We start from the raw sequence: 26415 nt of genomic DNA, 5'->3' as shown, positions 1-26415 counted from the left end.
CTTCCAGTCCTATGATTCTATGATTTTCCCCCAAGTGTCAATATTTAAAAAAAATTAAGGACATTTTGATCTTATTTCTTCCTATATATAAGCTTGTACTTTCTCAGTGATGTAGCAATAATTACTACTCATGGGATATCTTCCAAAATATAAACATGTTAAAAAAGAAAGAAAAGAAAAAGAAAATGTGCTAATGGTGGCAATCTTCCTTTGGCCAGGAAGCTGGACTGGAGAAAATTCTGTTGGGTCATGTGGCCATTCTAAAACCTGCTTTATAATAGTCACATTACTGTAAGATCCAAAGTACATGGATCAGCCTTGTAGAGGGAGAGCACAGCCATTGTTATGTAATTTCAACTTTGTTTTAAATAGTGGGTTTTTATATATTTACAGCGATATAAACATTTATGACACAGTTTTATCCTTTGTTTGAAAAACAAAACCACAGCTGGAAGAAGTACTTTCAGCATGACAGCCAACATGTGTGACACTAAACAGAGTAAACACCAGAAGAAGAAACAAGGCTTTTGGTTTGTTCTTACTCTGAAATAAAATCCTCCATTCCCTTCCCCCCATAACAGTCTTACACTGGTTCCTACTCCTGGGGTTCTGTCCCTTGCCATTCTGTCAGGGGCAAAATCTAGAAACCTTCAGGATACGAAGGCAAGATTAATTTATGCTGTTTAGATTTAGATTTATCTGTGTTGGTTTTGTACTGATTGGATGCCAGTTTCTGTGATAAAGTGCCTAATTGCCAGACACTATAGAATTTAATTGAAGGCCAAATCCTGTGATGCATGTTCATGATGATAGTAGTACTTCACTCTGCAAGCAGCCCCAGTGATTGCAATGAGACTGCTGATAGCAGAAGATGCTATTCAGTATGAATAAAAGAAGCAGAATCTGGCCCTAAATAAGTAGTTTGTTTTGTTTACTTAATTTTTAAAAAATGAGAAGGAAATGGAATAAATATTTTTCCTATGTGGACTTTTTAGCCATTCATTTCTCAATATTAAAAATAAACTTTGGCCCATAGATAGTACTTTTCATCAAAAAATCTCAAAGCATTTTACAGATAGCGAAATTAATACACAGGATGGTTAAGTGAATTACCCAGTGTCACACAACAAGCCAGTGGCATAGCGAAGAATAGAATCCAGCTCTTCTGACTCACAGAAGATGTGCTAAATAGGTCAACCTACTAAAATGATTTTTGTATCCAACTAGGTGCAGACAAAAAATAACTCACAAAAAGCATAAAATGTCATTGTTTGCTTCTGTCAGGGCCTGATCCTTCAAACAGTTACCTGTGTGTAACTTTACACATATGGGTAGTTCCATTGACTTCAAAGGGACTACTTATGTAAGTGTTTAATTTGACTCTGTAGCTAGAAAAAGACAACTATCATTACTAACTTGACTCAAGTCCTTACTGTGTCTCTCTGTATATACTCTATTCCCTGGTCATACCTATGTTCACAGGTGCCGACTTCCTCTGTTCCCAGGGGCTGCTTGACTCCCACTCTGCAAAAATTTCATGCCTAAATTAACACACAGTTATGAACCTTGTATTGATATTTTGGCTCCATTCAATATATAGTAGATAGAGAAGAACTGGTAGCTCTTGGCCACAATGGAAGTTTTTTGAGTTTTGCCACTTAAGAAAAAAACAAAAGTAGACAGACACTTTCTGTAGTAAATAGTAACACCATTTTAATTCAGATCCTCAGCTAGTGTAAACCAGAATAGCTCTATGGACTTCAACAGAGCAATACTGATTTACATCAGATGAGGACCTGCCCTTCTGTTTGATATTTAACAACAGACTTCTACTTTTTGTGTCATAAGACTTTTGAGTCTCTTGTTAGTTTTTTGTCTTTTACTACAGCGAGGGGGAAATAAGTTCTCCAAACCACACCAAGGTGATGTAGCTGGCTCATTAGGTCATGTTCTGATCTCAGTAACACTGGTGGTGCCAGTCTAAAGTAACTCCACTGAATTCAGTGGCATTACTCCAGATTTGCAACAGAATAACTGAGCAGAATATTTCTTTAAACTGACATTTTTAGTCTCCTTTTCTCACAAGGACTCCAGACTGTTACTCCTCTCCCTATGGCAGGAATATTTTCCCTGATCCTGTATGCCAGGCAACCTTACATCTCTTGTACTGTATAAATAAATGTAATAATTATTAGGGCCTAAAGGAAGGGCTTCCAAGTCAGATGACAGTCTCCAATTTTCCCTTTGGTTTAGCAGAAACTGTTTTCTAGAGGGTCAAGTCCTTTAAATATATAACTAGAACATTTTAAAGCTATATTTAACAGGAAACAATGCCTAGGGCTTTATATGTGGGTGTGCTAAGGTGTCACAGCACCCTTGTAGAACTACACCAGGCTGCTGTATTTGGGTCCTTAGACTTGTGTGCTATTACATTTCTCATGGTCTGGGTAAACGGTGCTCTCTTTTTTCTTGGTCTCTCTGGAACACTCCCTGGACATAGGCTCTCGATCATGTTACCCCTTCATCAACATGGAACCCATCTGCCTTAGGCCCCCAGGACCAGTGCTGACACCGCCAGACTTCTCAGTAGCTTAAGCACAACTTTTCCCCAAAGCTCCAACCTTGTGGTTACTCTGGTTTACAGTTCACATCCTTAGGGACACATGATAATTGAACACACAGACTTTGAAAGCGTTCTAAAAACCAATCACTCTTTATCTAGCACAAGAAGTATACAGATCTAGACAAAGTAATAAACAACTACACGCATTGTCTTCGTCTGGAGTGGCTCATGACTGTGAATGCTGACCTCAGGTAGACTGTCAAAAACAGGGCAGACAGCCCAAGCTGGTGTTGTGTTCTGTAATTAGAATTCACCAAGCCAGGGACAAATGTGAACTCCTGGATCACTGTACAGTCTTACCATGGAGTCACAAAAACAACGAGGAGTCCAGTGGCAGTTTAAAAACTAACAGATTTATTTGGGCATAAGTTTTCATGGGTAAAAAACACAATTCTTCAGATGCATGGAGTGAAAATTACAGATGCAGACATAAATATACTAACACATGAAGAGAAGGGAGTTACCTTACAAGTGGAGAACCAGTGATGACAGAGCCAATTCAATCAGGGTGGATGTGGTCCACTCCCAATAATTGATGAGGAGGTGTCAATACCAAGAGAGGGAAAATTGCTTTTGTAGTGAGCCAGCCACTCCCAGTCTCTATTCAAGCCCAAATTAATGGTGTTAAATTTGCAAATGAATTGTAGTTCGGCAGTTTCTCTTTGAAGTCTGTTTTTGACGTTTTTTTGTTGAAGTATGGCTACTTTTAAATCTGCTATATAATGTCCAGGGAGATTGAAGTGTTCTCCTACTGGCTTTTATATGTTACCATTCCTGATGTCTGATTTGTGTCCATTTATTCTTTTAAGTAGAGACTGTCCAGTTTGGCCAATGTACATGGCCGAGGGGCATTGCTGGCACATGATGACATATATCACATTAGTAGATGTGTAGGTGAATGAGCCCCTGATGGTGTGGCTGATGTGGTTAGGTCCTATGATGATGTCCCTTGAATAGATATGGGGACAGAGTTGGCAACGTGGTTCAAAAACCAGTAGGAGAGCACTTGAGTCTCCCTGGACACTCAATAACAGACTTAAAAGTGGCAATTCTTCAATAAAAAAACTTCAAAAACAGACTGCAACGAGAAACTGCAGAACTGGAATTAATTTGCAAACTGGACACCATCAAATTAGGCCTGAATAAAGACTGGGAGTGGATGGGTCACTACAAAAAGTAATTTTCCCTCGGCTGATACTCACACCTTCTTGTCAACTGTTGGAAATGGGCGAGGTCCACCTTGATTGAATTGGCCTCGTTAGCACTACAAAAGTAATCAACTGTTGAGAATAGGCCACTTCCACCTTAATTGAATTGGCCTAGTTACCACTGTCCCCTTCACTTGGTAAGGCAACTTCCATCTTTTCATATATATACTGCTTACTGTATTTTTTACTCCATGCATCTGATGAAGTGGGTTCTAGCCCACGACAGCTTATGCCCAAATAAATTTGTTAGTCTCTAAGGTGCTACAAGGACTCCTCATTGTTTTTACTGCTGCACCAGTGAGTCTAAGGAAAAAGTTTTCAGTGGCAAAAAAGCAGGTAATGGTCAATACCCTAAAAAGAACACCGTGCAGATAAAGCAATGGAAGTAGCAAAACCCTTTGAAATAACTAGATACAATGCAATCTCTAGCTCAAACCCATATCGGAAAAGTCCTGTAGAATCATAGAATCATCACATTAGAAGGGACCGCAAAGGTCATCTAGTCTAACCTCCTTTTAATAGAATTTAATAGAAAATGATGACTTTCCTGTAGAACAGAAAAGATATATTTTCATGATATAAAATACTAGAGGAGGTTCAAGATAATCTATAGAAAGGAAATAATTTGCTATAAATCTCTCTAGTTTTTTAGAGTAATTTCTGTAGAATCCTACTGTTTTATCCCTATTAAATTCTGTAGGACTTTTCCATAAGCATATGCACATAGCAGGCTGGAAATCTGAATTAGAGGCTGAGGCCCAGATCCACTAAGGTATTTAGGGTCCTAACTTCCATTGAAATCAATAAAAGTTAGGAGCATATGACCTTTGAGTATCTGGGCTTTAGGCCCCAGTCCAGCAGAATGCTTAAATGTTTGCTTAATTTTAAGCCTGTATCCCACCAAAGTTATTTACTGATTATCTGTATTACAATAGCAGCTGAAAAGCCCCAGTCCAGATAAGGGCCCCATTTTGTGAGGCATTGTACATACACATGGTAAAAGGCAGCCCATGCCCCAAATTACTGGCAATATAAACAGACGAGAGACGAGTGGGCAGGAGGGAGTATTATTACCTCCATTTTACAGATGGGCAATGAAGAGAGAAAGTGACTTGTTTAAGATCTCACAGGAAGTCTTTTGGAGAGCTGAGAAGCGAAGCCATCTCTTCTGAATTCTAGTTCAGTGCCTTAACCACAAGATGCTCCTTTCTCTACTCCTGAGAGCATTCTGTGCCAAAAACTTAAAAATTCTGCACCAAAAAGTTACAAATTTTGTGCACAATATTTGAAAATTCTGCAAAATTCTGCAAGTTTTATTTGTCAATAAATAAATGCAGAGGCTCCAGCATGGCAGTAGGGAGCACAGGCCACTGGCTGCACGAAGGTGGGAGATCACCCTGCACCTCCACACACCCCACCCCTGAGACACGGACTCAGCGGTGAGGCTGCACATGACCCTGACACAGCACAAGGCCTGAGCCTGCCCCAAAAACACCCTGGGGCCCTTCCCCTCTGTGCCAGGCACACCAGGTGTGGAGCAGGCAGGCTCAACCAGGCAGGATCCAAGTGTAGAGGGGCTCAGTCTGGGGGGATCCAGGTGTGGGGTGAGAGGATTCTGTGTGGATCAGTCTGGGTGCAGGCAGCTCAGTGGGGGGTCTAGTTGTGTGGGGAGCTGGATGCACAGAGGCTCGTTGGTGGAGTTCCAGGTGCAGGGGAAATGGGACTCTGCTGGGGCTTCCAGATCAAGGTGATTGGGGCTCTGCAGAGGGGTCTTGGTGTGGGGGTCTCAGTGTGGGGGGGTGTCTGGGTGCTGGAGAATTGGGGCTTGCTGGGGTCAGGGTCTGGGTGCAGCTAGTTGGAGGTCAGTGGCGTCGGGTCTGGCTGTGGGGGCTCAAGGTGGTGCAGGGGGTGGTGCATCAGGATGGAGGTTTGAGTGCAGGGAGCTCAGTGGGGGTTGGTCTGGGTGCATGGGTGGGGGTCTGGAGGCAGGGGGTCTGGGTGTAGGCAGCCTCCAGATGCAGGGGCTAAGGTTCAGTAGGGTGGGATTTGGGTATGGAGGGCTAGGGGGGTTCTGGATGTACTGGGTGAGACTTGGCAGGGGTGTCTGAGTATGGGAGGTCTGGACGCATGGTGGTTATGTGGATGGGGGAGCAGGTCCCCATTGAGTGACCCCCCGCCCACAGCTGAGGAGCAATGGGGTCAGAAAGCAGGGGAGGATGCTGAGCTTCCTGCAGCTGGGGAAGGCTTCTGGGGCTGGGTTTGACACAGCCCCAGCCACTCCTTGTAGGGGAAGAGGAAGTACCACCCTCTCCTGCCGCCAGCACAGGTTAGGAGCCACTGGCTGGGGTGTCTCCAGCCCCACAATGATTTACCCCTCTGCCGGCTGCTCCGGGTGCCTGAAACAATGTACCTGCGCAGTTAGGGAGTGGTGCGTGACTGCTCTTGCAGCTTCCCTTTGCTTCCCTGTCAGAAAGTCATTTTTCTGTAGGGAAGCAAAGTAATATGCAGGGGACATGAATTCTGTAGACATGCAGTGGCGCAGAATTCCCCCAGGAGTATTTCTCCTGAAGCAGCCTTAATATGGTGAATATTGAAAATATCCTGTTATGACTTGGAAGGAAACCACACTTAACTGTGGTGCACGTGTAACACTGACAGACCCCAGTCGTTGGCGAGCGGGGTTGAACCTGGGATCTCTGGAGCTTAGTGCATGAGCATCTACTGCATGAGCTAAAAGCCACAAGGCCTTTAGCTAAGGCTGTAGTAGACTCATTAATCTCTAAGTGGTCTCAGTGCCACTAGAGGGGACAGAGCACCACACCCAGGAGGTGTGTGGGTTATACATGTAAGGCTGACAGATATGGCTCAGTACTCTGTGTAGGCACATGGGCCTCAGCTAATGTTTAAAAAATATTCACAGTAGTGCAGGTACACAGGCCCATTAAGGACTCTTAGGGAAGTGCACGGCAGAAAGGAGCAAGGCCTGTGTCTTCCATTTTCTGGGCAAAATGCTGTGGACTGGGAGGTTTTACCTATACAAATTCATGGTTTTGAAGAGGCTAAACCTAGACAGCACAGGCTCGCATAGGCAGTCTCTGCAAATGTGTCAGCACAGCAGGGGTAGGGCCAGGCAATCATTCAGAACCCAAAGATCCATGAGGAAATTCTGTGCACACCTTACACATCTGGGAACATCTTCACAGAGTGAGTTCCCCTCCATGGGTCATCTCCCCCACCCTGAACAATGACAAGAGGGTCTGCAAGTAGACGCGTCTGAAAAAAATTGGCCAAAACTTTTTTTTTAGGTGGAAAACGGCTTTATGTCCAAAATGAAAATCCATTTTGGTCAAATCTGAAAATATATTTTGGTAAAAAAATTTAATTTTTTGAAAACCAAACGTTTTTACTGAAAACTGAAACATTTTGCCAAAAAAGTGTTTTGAAAACGGAATATTTTGGTTTTCCCTTCATAGTTTTAACCTTTTAACTAAAAACTGTCCCACTCCCCCGCAACCAGGAAATTTAAGTAAGACAAAGAAAATTTTTCTAAATTTCCTGCAAAAAATAATTGATGTTTTCAACCATCTCTACTTTCAAGAGTCAATGGCTGGTTCCCCACACTCTGAACAGGCAAATGTCTGTGGTATGAGAAGCCATGGTGAAAGAATTATGGCTGTTCTTTGTGAAAGAAGTTGCACTGTAACTCACAGTGAGTCCTAGTAGACCATGTTACATGTAGTGGCTGTTCCCTGATGCCCTCTCCCTTCTGGCTAGCCATAGCCCACTAAGCACAAGGAGCAAGTTGTGGCTGCCTGGAGCAGGGATGCAACCATATAACCAGTCTTTCACTTCACTGTGACCCTTCTGATTCCCATGTACCCCATGCAGCAAACTGGACTATATGCCACTGGTGCATGCATTGAGCAGGACTGAAAATGTATACATTGAGAGGAGCTGGAAGTTTGAGGAATTTCAATACCTGCTTTATGGCACTGAAAGGTAGCAGCAACTCAGCTGTCAGTGAGGAAGGCAAACAGAACTCTAGCATACTGAACTAAAGATGAGCCACAACAGGGTCGTTTTGGAAGTCGCCTATTTTAATATTAAGTATTTTTTTAACTTCCAGATTCCCCCTGTTCACTTGTAAGCAGGAAGGATGGTCTTGTGGTTAAGGCATTGGACGCAAACTCAGCAAAGGGGGATTCTCTTGCTGGCTCTCCCACAGTTTTTCTGTATACATTTGGGTAAACCACAATTTTATAAAGTGCCTGCAAATATTATGTGCCCACAGCTTTAGATATTTAGGCCCCACACCTGCAACTGCGTCTGTGTGGGCAGATCCCTGCACCTTCATGGAGTCCCACTGAGTTGTGCTGACCCCACAGAGGTGCCTGGATCCATTTGCAGGGAGCAGCTTTCAGGATAACGACCTTAATCTCTCTCTGAGCCTCAATTCCCCGTCTGTATAATCGGGCTAATGATACTTAAAGGATTGTTGTGAGGATAAATCTATTAATGTTTGCAACTGCTCAGCTACTACAATGATGAGAAACATAGAGAAAAACCAGCTTATACACAAAACTGAAAATATTATCACGATAGTCATTCTTGCCTTGCCTCTGGGATTACCAGGGGAATAAAATAAAAACACGTAAGAGTCCAAGGACTCTGCGTCAGTGAGCAGCAAATGCTTCCACCAAAACTAAATAAGCTTACTGAATTTATCTGGGTAAGAAAATTTAGTGGGGGGGGAGGAGGGGAACTTCAGCTATATGAATGAAAGAACATTGCAAAAGCAAAATATTATTAGAGTGAAAATGCATTCAATTCATATTTTTTTTTGGTTTCTAAGAATCACACCTCTGGGTGCATGCACACAATTTCTTTCAAAAGAATAAAAGAACATTCAGCTTCTTAAAATTAGCATACTGGAATTTAAAGTGTATGATGAAGCAAGTAAAAATGGTAAGTATCAATTGGACTGAAAACAATTAAAACCAGACATTGCTTTGCTCCAGTAAATGCACCTTTCTAACTGAGATTCCAATCCACACAGGCAGACTGCTGTGCCAGAGCAGAAACCTTTCAACTCTGGCTGCGTGTGATCATTTGCAGGAAGGGGAACTTAAAGGCCGAAAAACCTGGATAAAGATTAAATGGAGCTAGTGGTTACCATGCTTATATTCAGAACCAGACAGGTTTCCATTCTCGCACTAAGGGCCAGACTGTGATTCCATTATTCACATTAGTGAGCAGTTACTCCACAGAGACAGTCGCTTCAAAAGTGTGCTAGGAGCCTTACAAACATATTAAAAAAACATATCCCTGAACAGAAGCGCTTACAATCTAAAGATAATTAACAGGCAAATGAAGGGAAGAAGGCATGTGGCGTATTTTTATATATATATCTGAAAAGTGGATTTGTGTCTAGTAACAATGGAGTTCACTGCAAGCCTCAGACTGGAGATGAACTATAATAAAGCAATAGCCCCGAATCTTGCTTGCCTTATGCATGCGAGAAGTCTCCTTGAAATAAATGGAACCATTCATGTGAGTAAAGTGAGTTGGATTTGGTGCCAAGAACAGTTATTCAGAACTTTAAGGACACTTACGTTAGTGACCAGATATTTTCATGGTATTTCAAGAACCTGAATCAGAGTAAAAGAAGGACATTGAAGTGGTTTTGGATATTCTACACAGAGCAATCCCAGAGGATTAAGCTCCCAAGGAACCTGCGGCTCTGAAGAATATAAACTTGCCTTTGTATTTATGCCACCATGTATGTTTTTAATTCCTTGCATGGGCAGAAGCCCAACACTTTAATTTTAGAAGATCAAGCTAATTTCCCTATCAAAAGTACATGGGGAAAAAGAGAGAGAGTAGTCTCTGTAGTACCATTTTTTTTCCTCTTCCCCACATTCTAGGAAAGAACCTCTTGGTGGCTCTGCAGGGATCCAGAGCTGAGAATAACTGCTAGAGAATGGCACTATCTAAGGTCATAAGAAGAAATAAATCTATATACTCTTCTCTCTGCCCTCTTTTCCCTTCGTTCTAAAATACGCAGCTGTTCTAAAATTTTATTTTGTGACTGCAATTTTCAAAGGATACTGGCGACACACACGTTGTATGTATGTAGATAATTCAATTATAATTGTCTCTCGGAGTTAAACTATGAATATAGAAGTGTTTTATTTTCCCATCACTAAGACTTTGTGGCTTTTCTGGCTTGTTCCATCTAAGATTTGTACTGAGTGGATAAGAGGGATTAAGAGATAATCAAAGAATATTCTGTGGTTACAAGCATGAATTATTTTGTTTAACTTTTTTTAATTACATCTTTCCTCCAAAAAGAGGAGTGAAATGCAAAGCCCGCCTTTTTTGTGTTTTAATCATTTGAACCAACACAGAACTGTACAAAAGAGAAAAACACAATTCAACGTATCTGCTGTTTCTTTTCAAAATGGCCACCAAGACTTCAACACTGTTCCCTAGAGGACCCCAGAAAGGGAGGAAAGCATAGGAGCAACTTCTGAATCGATATGCAGCTCCCATTATAAATGGCGGGGTGGAGATAAGGAGAGACTAGTGGTCTAGTTTAGCCTTCTAAGTGGCCCATGCTTGCGAACTCAGGGCATGGTCACCTGTCAAAAAATGAATGGAGAAATAAGGTATAAAGCTATTACTACTATCCTCTCCCAACAGGTCTGTGGTAAACTCCTGCCTGCTTCCTACAATCAGTGTTGTAGAGTTCTCTCTTTAGGGATGCATTCTTGGAGCACTAGCTGGTGGGAGAGTTCCTGGCAGTGTAGTTCTGATAGTCATATTCCTATGTCATGTTGGAGGTAAAGAGTGTGTGATGGGTCTGGCGTATCTGCATGAATGCCCTTGACATCAGTGGGTGTTCGTATGTTGATCTTGTTGGGGGAAAGGCTACACTCTGCTGAGTCCCACAGAAGGGAGAACACCCTTAAATCCCCAAGCAATAGCACAGAGTTTGGTATACAAAGGAGCAAGATTATTTTCCAATGTACCATTTGTTTTTGTTTCTTTCAGATGGCTTCGAAGAGGTTCAAAATTATTTTGTTTTTAATTGTAGTATTGGCCTCTGCTTGTTTGTATTTGATTGAAATTGGTATATTCTGTCAAAAGAAGGAAGAGGCCACGTCACTGACTTTTATAACAGAGAGCAGAAACTTTTTGCAGTTGCCAGATATAGACTGCAGTAGGACTCCTCCGTTCCTGGTACTCCTTGTGACATCGTCACATGGCCAGAATAAAGCTAGGATGGCTATCCGTGAAACATGGGGGAAACACAGACTAGTTGCTGGCAACCTCATCGTGACATATTTTCTTCTGGGAACCACCATGAACCAAAATGATCAAACTGGTATTATTGCTGAAAGTCAGAAATACAGAGACATTATCCAGAAGGATTTTATAGATGCGTATTACAATTTGACTTTAAAGACAATGATGGGAATTGAATGGGTTCACAGATTTTGTCATCAATCCAGGTTTGTGATGAAAACTGACACAGATATGTTTGTCAATATCTTTTACCTGACCGAACTTCTTTTAAGAAAAAACAGAAACACTAGATTCTTCACAGGCTTTTTAAAGATGAATGACTTCCCAATAAGAAAGATATATAGTAAATGGTATGTGAGTAAAGATGAATATCCAGGACGCACATATCCTCCGTTTTGTTCAGGGACTGGTTATGTTTTCTCCACCGATGTTGCTAGTCAGATTTATAAAATTTCAGAAAGTGTCCCTTTTATTAAACTGGAGGATGTTTTCATAGGACTGTGTCTTGCTAAACTAAAAATCAACCTGGAAGAACTTCATTCAGAACAGACATTCTTCTCAGACAGGGTTGAGTTCTCTCTTTGTCGCTTCAAGAAAATTGTGACATGCCATTATGTGAAACCTCATGAACTGCTGATCTACTGGAATGAACTGGAGAGCTCAATGGATGAAAAATGCCCAGATGACTGAAATAGCTGAGCTAACAAAAAGTGACACAAAAAAGCTCCAGGACCAGCCTTTAGTAGGGTTACCACCTGGCCAGAAGTTGAGTGGCCGGGCCATTTTTTTATGGATTTGCCAGTTGCCAGAAAAATAATTTAATCTGCCTTTTTTTTTACATGGGTCTAAAGATTTGAATTATTATCACCACATTACACTGGGATATCTAATGTTAAAATTTTCTGTGTCCAGCTAAAGATGCTGCAGTGTTTAAGTAAGAAAATGATGTTATCAATCTTATCTATATGTGTTATCTCTCTAGATACTGTAAGTGGCTATCGGGGGCAGGATTTGCAGGGGTCTTGTAGGGGTGGGAGTGGTGCTGGGGTTTTTTTGCATTTCAAAGGTGGTAAACCTAGCCTTTAGTCAGGCAAAACTCGGCCACTGAAGTCAGGCTGGGGACCTGTACAGTCAAAAAGACACAGATAAATATTTTAATCTCTTGCCCCTCTGCAAATTTGCTGTTATTTATTTGCAAACACTGGACTTCTTTGCAGAGCGAAAGACAACAAAACTGCTTTGTCTCCGTACCAACATGTACAGTAATGTCAGCAGAAGGCTGGGAATGCTTACATATCATTTGGTTCTCTCTATCCTTTTTTCTGTTTCCCTAACATTAAAAGTTTACAGTCCAAAGTCCATTCCCTGACACATTATAACAAGGTTAGGCCACATGCTTGTAATGAGCTCTGTGTGAGCAGAGACATGCATCTGCATGAAACCCTTTACCCTGCTGAAGTTGATGGGGCTTTGCACAGGTGTACAGATCTACCTATTCAGAGCCTGTTGGAGGAGCAGGGTCTTAAGTACCATAGGTTAACTTCTGAGCCTTTAAGATCACTGCATTAGTTTTCTATTATACATTTCACATTTAAAATTATGCATACAAGGCTTAATCGAGAGCCCAATGGAAAGAAAAAATCAGTAGTGCTGACAGAATATTGGAGTTGGTAAATAAATAATGTATTTCAACATGCTATATTCCCCCTTCAGTACAAGGTGTATTTTTGAATGCAGAGCAATTAGTAAATACTGCAAAATTCTAAACTCAAAGATCACATTTCCCTTTCCGCTGGGATTGTCAAAGGGGCTGAAGAGAACGAGGTGCCGCCATCATGTTAATGGGATTTGGGCACCTGACTCCATTAGTTTCTTTTGAAAACCCAGCCTCAATTGTTATGATTATACTCAGGCCATATATGTAAAAGCTGAATGAACAAAAGGGCTATTTGTATATAGTGTATTTGATGTAACAAAATGTGATTGTTTTAAATATGAGTCTATTCTCCCCTTGAATTTGCACATGCGACTTTTTTAAGGCTGATATAAAAAGTATGACACTCTTTACATTATTTGCATAGAACATATAAATATCAAATTAACAAAACTTGCTGTATGATACTATTAAAGCTTTTTGTCTGTCTGGTTGTCTTCTACTTGAGAGTGCAACTAATGCTTTGAAATTCATTTTTCTAAAAGGGTTATTTTTTTAAAAAACAAAGAGTCATATCTTTCCGTCTCTAAAATACCTTGGGGGAGAGGTCCTCTAATAGAGGGGTTCTCAAACATTTTCTTTCTGAGCCCCCCAGCGCCCAACATGCTATAAAAACTCCATGGCCCACCTATGCCACAATGACTGATTCTCTACATAGAATCATAGAATCATAGAATATCAGGGTTGGAAGGGACCCCAGAAGGTCATCTAGTCCAACCCCCTGCTCGAAGCAGGACCAATTCCCAGTTAAATCATCCCAGCCAGGGCTTTGTCAAGCCTGACCTTAAAAACCTCTAAGGAAGGAGATTCTACCACCTCCCTAGGTAACGCATTCCAGTGTTTCACCACCCTCTTAGTGAAAAAGTTTTTCCTAATATCCAATCTAAACCTCCCCCATTGCAACTTGAGACCATTACTCCTCGTTCTGTCATCTGCTACCATTGAGAACAGTCTAGAGCCATCCTCTTCGGAACCCCCTTTCAGGTAGTTGAAAGCAGCTATCAAATCCCCCCTCATTCTTCTCTTCTGCAGACTAAACAATCCCAGCTCCCTCAGCCTCTCCTCATAAGTCATGTGCTCTAGACCCCTAATCATTTTTGTTGCCCTTCGCTGGACTCTCTCCAATTTATCCACATCCTTCTTGTAGTGTGGGGCCCAAAACTGGACACAGTACTCCAGATGAGGCCTCACCAGTGTCGAATAGAGGGGAACGATCACGTCCCTCGATCTGCTCGCTATGCCCCTACTTATACATCCCAAAATGCCATTGGCCTTCTTGGCAACAAGGGCACACTGCTGACTCATATCCAGCTTCTCGTCCACTGTCACCCCTAGGTCCTTTTCCGCAGAACTGCTGCCTAGCCATTCGGTCCCTAGTCTGTAGCGGTGCATTGGATTCTTCCGTCCTAAGTGCAGGACCCTGCACTTATCCTTATTGAACCTCATCAGATTTCTTTTGGCCCAATCCTCCAATTTGTCTAGGTCCTTCTGTATCCTATCCCTCCCCTCCAGCGTATCTACCACTCCTCCCAGTTTAGTATCATCCGCAAATTTGCTGAGAGTGCAATCCACACCATCCTCCAGATCATTTATGAAGATATTGAACAAAACCGGCCCCAGGACCGACCCCTGGGGCACTCCACTTGACACCGGCTGCCAACTAGACATGGAGCCATTGATCACTACCCGTTGAGCCCGACAATCTAGCCAGCTTTCTACCCACCTTATAGTGCATTCATCCAGCCCATACTTCCTTAACTTGCTGACAAGAATACTGTGGGAGACCGTGTCAAAAGCTTTGCTAAAGTCAAGAAACAATACATCCACTGCTTTCCCTTCATCCACAGAACCAGTAATCTCATCATAAAAGGCGATTAGATTAGTCAGGCATGACCTTCCCTTGGTGAATCCATGCTGACTGTTCCTGATCACTTTCCTCTCATGTAAGTGCTTCAGGATTGATTCTTTGAGGACCTGCTCCATGATTTTTCCAGGGACTGAGGTAAGGCTGACTGGCCTGTAGTTCCCAGGATCCTCCTCCTTCCCTTTTTTAAAGATTGGCACTACATTAGCCTTTTTCTAGTCATCCGGGACTTCCCCCGTTCGCCACGAGTTTTCAAAGATAATGGCCAAGGGCTCTGCAATCACAGCCGCCAATTCCTTCAGCACTCTCGGATGCAACTCGTCCGGCCCCATGGACTTGTGCACGTCCAGCTTTTCTAAATAGTCCCTAAAAAAAACATATAAAAAGCCAAGACTGGTTCTCTACATTTAAAAGTTAGGGGGTAGGAAGTAGGGCAATTGCCTGGGGCCCCATGCTACAGGGGCCCCCGTGAAGCTAAATTGCTCAGGGCCCTGGGCTTCAGCCCCATGCGGTCGGGTTTCTGCTTTCTGCCCTGGGGCCCAGCGAGTCTAACACTGGCCCTGCTTGATGGACCCCCTGAAACCTGCTCATGGCACCCGAGGGTCCCGGACCGCTGGTTAAGAACCACTGCTCTAATAAGAGGTTTCTTTTCCAATGCAAGCATATAATTCCCTTGGTCAAGAACAGGAGAACTTTATTTCCAGAGTAGATAGTATATGATACTGCCACTGTAGCTGCCACCACAATATGCTTCTTTGTGGTACAAAACATTTGGGTCACAAATTACACTGTTTGCAGAAAGGGTCATGGAAATGTGAAGGTAAACTATTTTTATAAATGACTTCTGTCTTATCAATAAAAGTATTGTTAAATGTACAAGGAAAAGCTGCTAGGACTAGAGCTAGGCCAAGACTGGAATCTTAGAATCAGATGCCTTGGACAGAAGGGACAGAAGAGGATGTTCCATCTCCATCTTAGGCGCCCTATAAATACATATCAACACAGTGTTTGAGCAAATCATGATTGTTAATATATTTATCCTCACAACACCTTGGTGAGGTGTTGCTATTCCAATATTACTGATGGAAAACTGAGGCAGAGAGGCCAGGGGCTAAATCCACAAAAGGATTTAGGAGCTGCAACACCCTGCTATCTAGAGGAATCTTCAGCCCTGAGTTAGGCACCCAGGCACCCAATGCATGTAGAGAGTCAGGCACCTAAGAAAGGGATTCACAGAAGTCACCAACCTGAGTGGGGAGCTGCCTAAGCTAGCCAGTAGGAACCCTTCAAAGGCAGTTAGGCACCTATCGTCATTTGGCATTCATAGCTGTGAAACCTGTCCTGGAGTTGGGAGCATAACCCAGGTCAGCCCCCTTCTCCTGAGAGAGAGAGAGAGATGCACACACAAACCTTCACAGCTGAAAACCCTCTGGCCTAGTGATTAGGGCACTCACCTGGGATGTGAGAGACACCTTCTTAGGATAGTCGTTATTCCTGTTTATTAGGTTAATGCTGCCCTCTGAGAAATAGAGCCTAAATAAGTCTTCCACACTGCTGAGCAGACTCAAAACTCTGAGGTACTTAGATGGCCCCTGTGTATCTCATTATCTTTTGGAATGTATTTATCCTGCCAAGACCACTGTGAGGAAGTACTGCTATACCCATTTCACAGAGGGGGAACTGGGGCACATAGAGATGGGGCTTGCCCAAGGCCACACGGGAAGTCTGTGGCAGAGCAGAGTATTAAATCTAGATTTCCTTAACCCCAGGCTAGCGGCCTAGCCAATAGATAATCCTTCTGCTTAAAGAGCCAGAACCAATATCATGTGCATTGTGTAACTACTCAAAACCAACCAAGCTAGACTGAGATTCAAAAGAGTAATGTTTAAAACAACAGTTTCAGGGTTCCTCATTACAAAGCAAACAACCTCCCACAATTTTTCACTGAAGAATTTAATTGGACAAGTTCAGGTTTTCATAAAATCCTGCTGTTACGTTGTTTCACAAACTCAAAACCAGGCAAGTTTTGTCAAATAACAACAACCAACCCTCCCCCCGCCCCACCCTCCTTCATAGGAATATTTCAGCAGGCTCCTTTTGATGCTGACTTAGAGTGTCACCCAAGTGAATCAATCATCTACGTCCTTTGTTGCATCTGCATCCTGACCTACCCTGATCCTGTTTAATTTGTGACTTTGGTCAGGGATCACAACCCAAGACTACACTCCCAAAAAGCACATAGAAACCAGATCCTTTCTAATCTTTACAGAACACCAGCGAGCAGCTGTAAGGCATGGAATGTCATAAATTAGTTATGTGGTGTGATTTACACCTTCGGGTTGTAAAACTTCCAAGCAGCAGTGTTCTCTTCATGTTTAATTTAATTGCCATCACTGGAAAAGCCATGTAAGTAAATGTTTGACTCTCACCTGTAAGGGACCTGCAGCTTTTACATGTGGTTTGTTAGTAAAGTTTCAGCAAGAGAATAAAAAAATGAAAAGAATGAATTGAGCCTTCATGCACTAGTAGGAGGCATTCATCTGGCTCATGAGTAATGCAGCTTTCTCCTGTGTTAAGAAGAGGAGAAGCAGCATAATTGTACTTTGGCCCTTTCTGTGCAGCTCTGCTCTGCAAAGTCATTATGTGAAATAGCATCTTCTTCCACATCAGATCCCCTTATGTGTATTTGGATTCAGAGCCAATTACTTTTAGGGCAAGATTCTGCAACCCTAGGTCAGGTACATCCCTACACTGATGTAGGCAGAGGGGAAGGAGTTTGTGCCTCATCCAATCAGAGACTGTTGGGGCCAGTGATGCTCCTGGCACAGTTTATTGCTGCCCTAAATTGGTGTATTCTTGCTGCAGTGATCCCTATTGGTCTTTGCAAGGGGTCAGGACAGCTAAGGGAGAGGAAAGACTTGGCCAGGCCCTTCCTCACACCCCCAATATGCCTATACCTCATCAGCGACAGATGAATTTTTCCCAAGAACAGGTGTAACTGAGAAGGATCTCCTGTAATGTTTGTCAAGAAGTTAAAGACACTTTCACCAATGTTTTAAAAATGCTCACTAGATCAGGAGTGATGCCAGTGGATTTTCAATTTTTAAAAGCAATTCTCTCAGCTTCCTGGGATTCTTACTTTGTACAAAAAGCAAACTGCTGAATATTGAAATAAACAAACGTACCACTGTCTGATCATATGATGACATGCTCTCCAATCAGTGCACTGTGGGTCATTCACAATTAATTCCAATAAGAGTCTTCAGTTTTCAAAAGGTACAGGTACTTATATCTTTCATAACTGGCAACCTTGCAAAAGAACTGACCATTTAGAGAGAGTATGACTTCATATCTTATCACATCAGCTTTCCTGTGGTTGTAACATCTGCTCTCCACTTGAGCCCTTCGAAGAAATTGGGGGTAAATGGGAAGCCCAGGAGGAGTTCCGAGGACACAATCCTTATGAAAAACAAGTTATAGTTCATGATGTTTACACTGTCATAGCAGACTGCAGTACACTGATAGTTACAAAATCTCCCTAGAAGAGACTGGCTGATATCCAGACTAGCAACTGGGAAACTTGACAGTGCTGAGAATTTTTTTTTAATCTAATTTAACTTTTAAAATTTAAAGCTAAAGAGTACATTGCTCAGGGAAATCAGTGAGTAGGAAGTGCACTAAAATTTTCTTTCTTCAATTTACATGCCTTCTGCACCCAACAAAATTGCTTCCTCTTTGACTCTGTGATAGATATTATTCTTTATTTACAGTTGGATGACTCACTGCTGAACTAATCTTGTCCATAATCCCTGAATTATGACACTTTAAAAATTATAATGAGAGTTAGCTGGCAAAATTAATTCTATCGGAAGACTGACCAAAGGGAAGACGTGGAATGCAGTTAAAAAGTTGTCTTGGGAGTAAGGTAGCAGACAACTACTTCCAGACATGCAGATTTATTTAGGCCAGATAAAAACACTAAGATTTGGAAGGCTTTTTGTTAAAATGAGGTTTAATTCCATGATTTCCTGTGTAAAAGTAGGAATCAATAATGATTCCAGAATAGAGCTGTACTCGGCCCCTAAATGGAGGCCCATTGCAGTTTTCATAAATTTATGACTTTGTGATAACAATCAAGAGAAAACTGGGAAAAAGACTTGAACCAAGAATTAAGATTTGGGCTAATTTTGTGTTCTGAAGTTTTTGGGTTCCCAATCTGACACATGTAGCCCCAGATCCTCAAAGGTATTTAGGATCTAACTTCCATGGAGCCTAAACACCTTTGTAGATCTAGATCACTAGCGCCTGACTTTCAGATGTGCTGAGACTTCATAGCTCTAGTTGACTTCAACAGGAACTTTGGGTCCTTTAAAAATAGGGCACCAGGGGCTAGATTCACAAGGAGGACACACGCAGTGCAACGCCTAACTTTCAGGCATGGATGCCACTTAGTGGAATTCACAACCTGGAGTTAAGTACCCAGGTTCTCCGTATAATGCATGGGTAGTTATGAAGCTAAGCAAGCGATTCACAGAAGCCAGCCATCTGAGTGTGTAGCTGCCTAAACCAGCCAGAAGGAAATGTTGTGGAGAAGGGTATGGCCTAAACCCCCACTACTCAAAGGGAATTAGGTGCTTAAGCCAGGTTATTTTGTATAAAATACTTAAATAGCCATTGGGCCAGAGAGAGAGAGAGAGAATGAGTGATTCTGTAGCCTATTAGTTAGCACACTCTTCTGGGAAACCTGGCTTCCAGTTCCTTCTCCAAAGACTATTTAAGTATTTTATATAAAGTGGAACAGCTTCAACAGAAGTGACTGAGAGCAGCTCACTCTAGCCTATCCTATAGCTCATGGATTAAGGTATTCAGGTGGGAGACCTGTATTCCAGTCCTTGCTCTGAATCAGGCAGAGTGGGGGTCTGAGCCCTGGTCTCCTGCATGAGTGCTCCAACCACTGGCTATTGGGCAGAGGGACAACACCATTACCTCCTCCTCAGCTGTGTTTTATGCAGAACCCGATCTGGCAGGAGTGCTGCTCGGCAGTCTCTAGGCATGCCTACTGCATTGGTCTCACAGGTGAGATAGGCACAGGCATGACTAGTTTATGAATCTCGCTGGGGCTTAAGTGTGAAGTAGGTGCCATGCTGCTTAGTGATGTCAGGATTTAGGTGGCTATGTGCATGCCTGGATGCAGATAATTAGGTACCTGGGGAACTTTACCAGTGGAAACTTAGGTGCCCAAGTGCTCTAGAGGCCTATGGCGACAGCTGGACAGGTAGTTTGTGAATGCCAGCGGCACTAAATGTTGGACTTGGACACTGTCATAAATATAAAGGGAAGGGTAAACCCCTTTAAAATCCCTCCTGGCCAGAGGAAAACTCCTCTCACCTGTAAAGGGTTAAGAAGCTAAAGGTAACCTCGCTGGCACCTGACCAAAATGACCAATGAGGAGACAAGATACTTTCAAAAGCTGGGAGGAGGGAGAGAAACAAGGGGTCTCTGTCTGTCTGTATGCTGTTTTTGCCAGGGATAGACCAGGAATGGAGTCTTAGAACTTTTAGTGAGTAATCTAGCTAGGTATGTGTTAGATTATGATTTCTTTAAATGGCTGAGAAAAGAATTGTGCTGAATAGAATAACTATTTCTGTCTGTGTATCTTTTTTGTAACTTAAGTTTTTGCCTAGAGGGATTCTCTATGTTTTGAATCTAATTACCCTGTAAGGTATCTACTATCCTGATTTTACAGAGGGGATTTCTTTACTTCTATTTACTCCTATTTCTATTAAAAGTCTTTTTGTAAGAAAACTGAATGCTTTTTCATTGTTCTTAGATCCAAGGGTTTGGGTCTGTGGTCACCTATGCAAATTGGTGAGGTTTTTTATCCAACATTTCCCAGGAAAGGGGTGGGGGGTGCAAGTGTTGGGAGGATTGTTCATTGTTCTTAAGATCCAAGGGTCTGGGTCTGTAGTCACCTAGGCAAATTGGTGAGGCTTTTTACCAAACCTTGTCCAGGAAGTGGGGTGCAAGGTTTTGGGAAGTATTTGGGGGGAAAGACGTTTCCAAACAGCTCTTCCCCAGTAACCAGTATTTGTTTGGTGGTGGTAGCGGCCAATCCAAGGACAAAGGGTGGAATATTTTGTACCTTGGGGAACTTTTTGACCTAAGCTGGTAAAGATAAGCTTAGGAGGTTTTCATGCAGGTCCCCACATCTGTACCCTAGCGTTCAGAGTGGGGGAGGAACTTTGACAGACACTTTAAGTGGCAGTAGGGTGCTTAAGTCCCCCTTGGAAATCTAGCCCCATGTGTGTCAATTTGGGCACTATAGCGAGGGGGCTTAGCCTCCCTTGGAGATGGACGGAGGGACAGCCGCGAGCCCTGCTCCGGTGGGCAGACCCAGGACACCCAGGCCCGCCCGGCTGGAAGCAGAGGGGCGGAACAGGAACCAGAAGTATAAAAGGCCAGCCCTCCAGCTCAGTTAGAGAGGAGCCGCTGGAGAAGGGTGTCTCTCACCTGCTGCTGGAGCTCAGACCCAACAGCAACCACTGCAGCACCCGAGAACTGGAGGGACTGCCAGAGCTGCCAGTCGCCGGAGACCCTGAGGAGTTGCTGAGGCTGCCGTCTACCACAGCAAGAGGGACGACGACCCAGGGACGCCCCTTGAACGGGAGTGTAGGAAGTAGCCTGGGGAGCCAAATGTAGTTTGGCTGTGTTGCTGACTGACAGCTGGCCAGCATGTTGTGGCCGGATTTCCCCACTGACCCAGTGGCAGACCACTCTGCCATGGCTAGGGCTCTGGGCTGGGATGCAGTGGAGTCGGGTGGGCCTGCATCCTCCTACCCCTGACACCCCACCCCTAGGGTGGCAGCCTCCCCACCAGAGGCCAAGAAGCCTGCATTTGTCGGCGGTCCGCCAGAGCCAGGACCCCCAACTGCTTGCTGCCCCACCCTGTTTGAAGGCCTGGGCTTAGAGACTCATTATTGCTCGGTCCTGAGTACAAGCCCGAGTGTCCTGACTTTGCTGCCTTGCCCTGTTTGAGGGCCTGGGCGAATAGACTGGTTGCTGCACTGTCCTGAGTCCAGGCTCGAGCTTCCCAACTTTGCTGCCTGTCCTGTAGGGCCTGGGCTAATAGATTCCTTATTTGCTCTGTCCTGAATACCAGTGGCCAAGGCTGCCTAACTGCTTGGTGCCTCTCCCTGCCAGAGGCCTGGGGCTTGTGGACACTCCTGCTCTACCTTGATTGTAAACTGGAGCCCCCTAACTGTTTGGTGCCCTGTCCAGTTGGAGGACCGGGGTCCCTAGATCCAGTACTGGATTACCCTGCTGAGTGGCAGAGAACCTGGTACTAATTCCCCCCTGAATTGTGCTCTTCCAGAGGACTTGTAGTGAGGGGCATGGCCTCCCTCCCAGATGGATGGAGGGACCGCCGTGAACGCCTTACAGGCACCCAAAATTAAGGTATGCAAAATTTGCGAGCACTCTGAAAATACGGTTTCATGTGACTTGCCCAAAGTCACACAGGCACAGTTGGGCAACAGAAATCAGCTGTCTCAATATCCTGGGCAGTTCCTTTACCACAAGACCACCCTTGCTCCTGTTAACCATGGAATACAGTTATTATCTATCCACATACTGGTATTTGTGAACTTAACCCTGTCCCCGAAATGCTTCTCCAGTCCATTTGCATATATGCAGGTTCTTGACTGGAATGTGACATGAAAAAAATGATTGTTTTCTCGACAGCAAATACCTGTTGCCTCACTCAGGAAACCAGCTATTTTAAAATCTGGGGTCCATGTAGAATATGTAGCCAAATATTTTGCCCTTTCTTGTGCAACAGAAAGTAGGACATTTTGAAATTTTCTAGCCAGTACTTATGAGACAATAGCACCTGAAGGCCTACTTGGGACTGACACTTCATTGTGCTGAGTGGTGTACAAACAGAAAAGAGACAGTCTCTACTCTGGGGTACTTACAGAGCTAAAAGATGCAAACAGACAAAAGGTAGGAGATAAGGATATTCAAATACAAGTAAATGAATGCTGAAGAATGGGTGTAGCTTTGTTACATGTGTTACTACTTTTAGTTAGGGATAGAGGTAGGAGTAACGGAGTAGGAGAAGGAAAGAAGGGGAAGAGGAACAGTCATGGCTCAGTGTCTGCCGAGCCCTGATCAGCTATCAGCATATCAGCAGGCAGGGCTACATAGACATCATGGTACAGAGCCTATAAAACTGGTAGGTCTGCGTCTCTTCTAGCTCATCCTCTTTAATGTGCTCTCTACTTTCTCCTGTTTCCTATTGGAGACAAGCACGTTTCCAAATGTGGAGCTATCCACTGGAGACATTTCTAATGCTCCCATCACTTAAGTGTGCAGTTGACATTTCCAAACCAAATTCCACTTAGGAAACTCATGGATTTTAATCCTGCTTCTACGGCAAATCTCAATGCAATTTCAACTATGCATTTGCTAATAACGTTTTCTTAATTTGATGGAGACGTGTAGTGTCCCTGACAGTTCAGTGCATGACTTCTCAGACTGGTTCTTCTCTCCCTGAGCTAATTAAACTAATGTACAATATTAAAGAGTAGTAAGTGCCTACTTCCCCTGCTATGCTCCCTCTCTCATTAGAAGTGTTTTACAAACGAGGGAGTCTACATGCTTTTCAGTTTCTGTCACGACAATTTACCCATCTCTCTTGGGGAATAAAAACCAGGAGCTTAGAAAAAAATTACATTTGTGGCAAAAAAGCTTTTATTCAACTCTTCTCAGAAAGAGAATGTGCATGAGAATGTGCATTTTAAAAGGTTTCACATTCATTAAACTGAGTCCTGTGGTGAACTAAAGGGAGGCTCCCCACCCACTTGCATGTGTAGGTGCCTACAGAAAAAATTACATGGCTTGTAAAAGTGATTTCAAAAGGGTTCAAAGGAACATTAGAAAAAGGAGGAAAAAATCCTACAAACACAAGAAAAATGGAGGATTTGAGAGGAGAATTTGGAGGAGGACAAGCCAATTACTTACAAAATGATTTTCCATCTTCATCAGGCTTGCAAACTTATGTCTACACTAGCACTTTTGTGGGTAAACTGGTGCCTGCTGCCATGTGGCCAGAGCCAGGGTTCAGTGCCCATAGCCAGAACCCAGCGCTGGGAACAGGAACTACATGGCCAGAGCCAGGGATTGGAGCCCGCTGCTGCGCAGCCTGAGCTGTGAGTCAGCGTCCGGGGCCAGTACCTGCTGCTGCACAGCCAGAGCCCGGAGCTGGGTGCTGGAGCCCAGGGCTGCATGTCTGGAGCCAGAAGCCAGCACCTGGCCATTGTGGCCAGCTCCCACCATCACGTGTCCGGAGCCCGGGAACAGAGCTGTGGGTTGGCATCTGCTGCCGTGTAGCTGGGGCAGGGATCACCACCAGGGGCTAGAGCCGTGTAACTGGAGCCCGAGGATAGTGCCTGTCACCGAACGGACAGATCTGGGGGGCCAGAGGCCGACTGAAGCTCCATGGCCAGAGCCAGGTTTCAGCACCTGCTGCCCTGCGGCCAGACACAGGAGTTGGTGCCCAAAGCCCCGTGGTTGGAGCCTGCTGCTGTGTGGCTGGGGGTCGGCACCTTTGGCCAACATCTGCCACTGCACGACCAGGCCCAGGACTGGAGCCAGGAGCCAGCGCCTGCTTCCACGCAGCTGGAACCGGGGCTGGAGGCCGAAGCCCTACAACTGGAGGCCAGGGCCATGTGGCTGGAGCCTAGGGTTGCTAACTTTCTACTCGCATAAAACCAAACACCCTTGCCTTGCCCCTGCCCTGCCCCTTAGCCAAGGCCCCACCCATGCCCCACCCCTTCTCCGAAGCCCCCCCCATCCACCCTCCCTCTGTTGCTCGCTCTCTCCACCCTCACTCACTTGCTCATTTTCACCAGGCTGGCTCAGGGGGTTGGGGTGCGGGAGGGCGGAAGGGCTCCAGCAGGATGTGTGGGCTCCAGGGAGGGGCCAGAAATGAGGGGTTCAGGGTGCAGGATGGGGCTCCAGGATGGGACAGTGGGTTGGGATGTGGGAGGGTGGTGACTGCCCTGCTCAGAACCTCCGAGCCATCCAACTCCCCCTGCTCCTTGTCCCCTGACTGCCCCCTCCGGGGACACCACACGCCTAACTGCCCCCCCAGGACCCCACACCCTATCCAACTCCCCCTGCTCCCTGTCTCCTGACTGCCCCAACCCCTATCCACACCCCTGCCCCCTCACAGGGCCCCCGGGACTCCCATGCCTATCCAACCCCCCCTGCTCCCTGTCCCCTGACTGCCCCCCAGAACCTCTGTCCCTAATTGCCCCCTCAGGACCCCCCCCATCCCACCCCACCCTTTATCCAACCCCCCCGCATCCTGTCTCCTGACCGTCACCCCCCCCAAACCTCTGCCCCATCCAACCGCCCCTGTCCCCTGACTGCCCCCCAGGACCTCCTGCCCCTTATCCAACTCCCCCCTTATCATGCTGCTCAGAGAGGCAGGACAGGCTTATTGGAAAGCCTGGGAGGCAGGCGGGCGCAAGCTGTGCTGCCCGTGCAGCAGCGTGACTGTGGGGGAGGTGGGACAGCGGGGGAGGGGCCAGGGGCTAGCCTCCCCATCCAGGAGCTCAGGGGCCGGGCAGGATGGTCCCACGGGCCGGATTTGGCCCGCAGGCTGTAGTTTGCCCACCCCTGCTCTAGTGGATAAGAAGAGCAGGACTACACTTCAAACAGCAGCCACAGGAAAAGCAATTATGAGACTAAGCTGCTATCAACATTAGTAACTCCTGTTAGCATTAATACACTTGCATACCAATAGCAGAATACAATTTTAAGATTTTTAAACAGTACAGGCCTGGAAGAGGTATAAAAAATTTGACATTCAGGGCCTGATCTAGCAAACCCTCAACACCAAGCCTATTGCAAAAAAAGTGGGACTAATTATGGTAGCAAATGCATTACTATATTTGGCATTAAATGTTTGCTGTGTTAGGACCTTAATTATTATAATACTGATACTTGTAAATTAGGGGTTCTTTTTAGGGATAAAATTTAAACAAATGTTTCTCTTTTCTAATTTGTGACTCAGACTAGATGCCCGCACAGGAGCATTAGAAAGGCCACTTAGGCCCTTATGGGTCTACAGCAGAGGTTCTCAAACTCAGGGCTGGCCCACAACATTCTGGCACCTGAGGTGGGGAGCTCAAATGACACCCCTTTGCCCTCTTGCTTGGGCCAAAACTTTGACGGTCTCAATTCTGCCTTCTTCCTGTTCTACTCCTCTCATGGTACTGCTCTGCTACCTACCCCAATAAAGGAGAACTAACAACTTTAAATGCCTTGTTCAGAAATTTTAAGTAACACTTAACTTTCAAACGCCTGAACAGCAAATATAACTTTTCTTGTCTGCATAGTAAACACTGTGCCTTGCATAATGACAGGTTTCAGAGTTGCAGACGAAGTGAGCTGTAGTTCACGAAAACTTATGCTCAAATAAATTTGTTAGTCTCTAAAGTGTCACAAGTACTCCTTTTCTTTTTATAGTAAACACTGGCATTTTTATCTGTTTGAATAATCAAAGTGGTGCTTTCCGTGCCTTCTTGGTTGCAAAGATTTGAACTGCTTCCTGCTGAAGGTCCACAGTCTGGGCCAGCTCATGCTCTATAGAAATGGCTGCAAGGCCGTCCAGCCTCTCCTGAGTCCTTGT

At 44.5% G+C, this 26415-nt stretch overlaps 1 protein-coding gene across 9 annotated transcripts in view; it reads left to right on the top strand.

Annotated features, from left to right (window-relative positions):
* Nucleotides 1–26415, top strand: part of LOC102940460 (beta-1,3-galactosyltransferase 5) — a 106487-nt gene that overhangs the window by 12088 nt on the left and 67984 nt on the right. For 2 of the 9 annotated variants that reach the window (XM_037889712.2, XM_037889713.2), the window contains one exon: nt 10885–13282. The exons of the other annotated variants lie outside the window; for them this stretch is intronic. In XM_037889712.2, the coding sequence (XP_037745640.1) occupies nt 10885–11829 (945 nt within the window). In that variant the 3' untranslated portion in view covers nt 11830–13282. Of the gene's footprint in view, nt 1–10884; nt 13283–26415 lie in introns of those variants that run through there. 9 annotated transcript variants of the gene reach the window in all.

The sequence above is a fragment of the Chelonia mydas genome, chromosome 1 (genome assembly GCF_015237465.2).
Source record: "Chelonia mydas isolate rCheMyd1 chromosome 1, rCheMyd1.pri.v2, whole genome shotgun sequence".
NCBI classification, from domain to species: domain Eukaryota; kingdom Metazoa; phylum Chordata; order Testudines; family Cheloniidae; genus Chelonia; species Chelonia mydas.
Note: the sequence above shows the minus strand (reverse complement) of the source record. Positions and strands in the feature narration are given on the sequence as shown.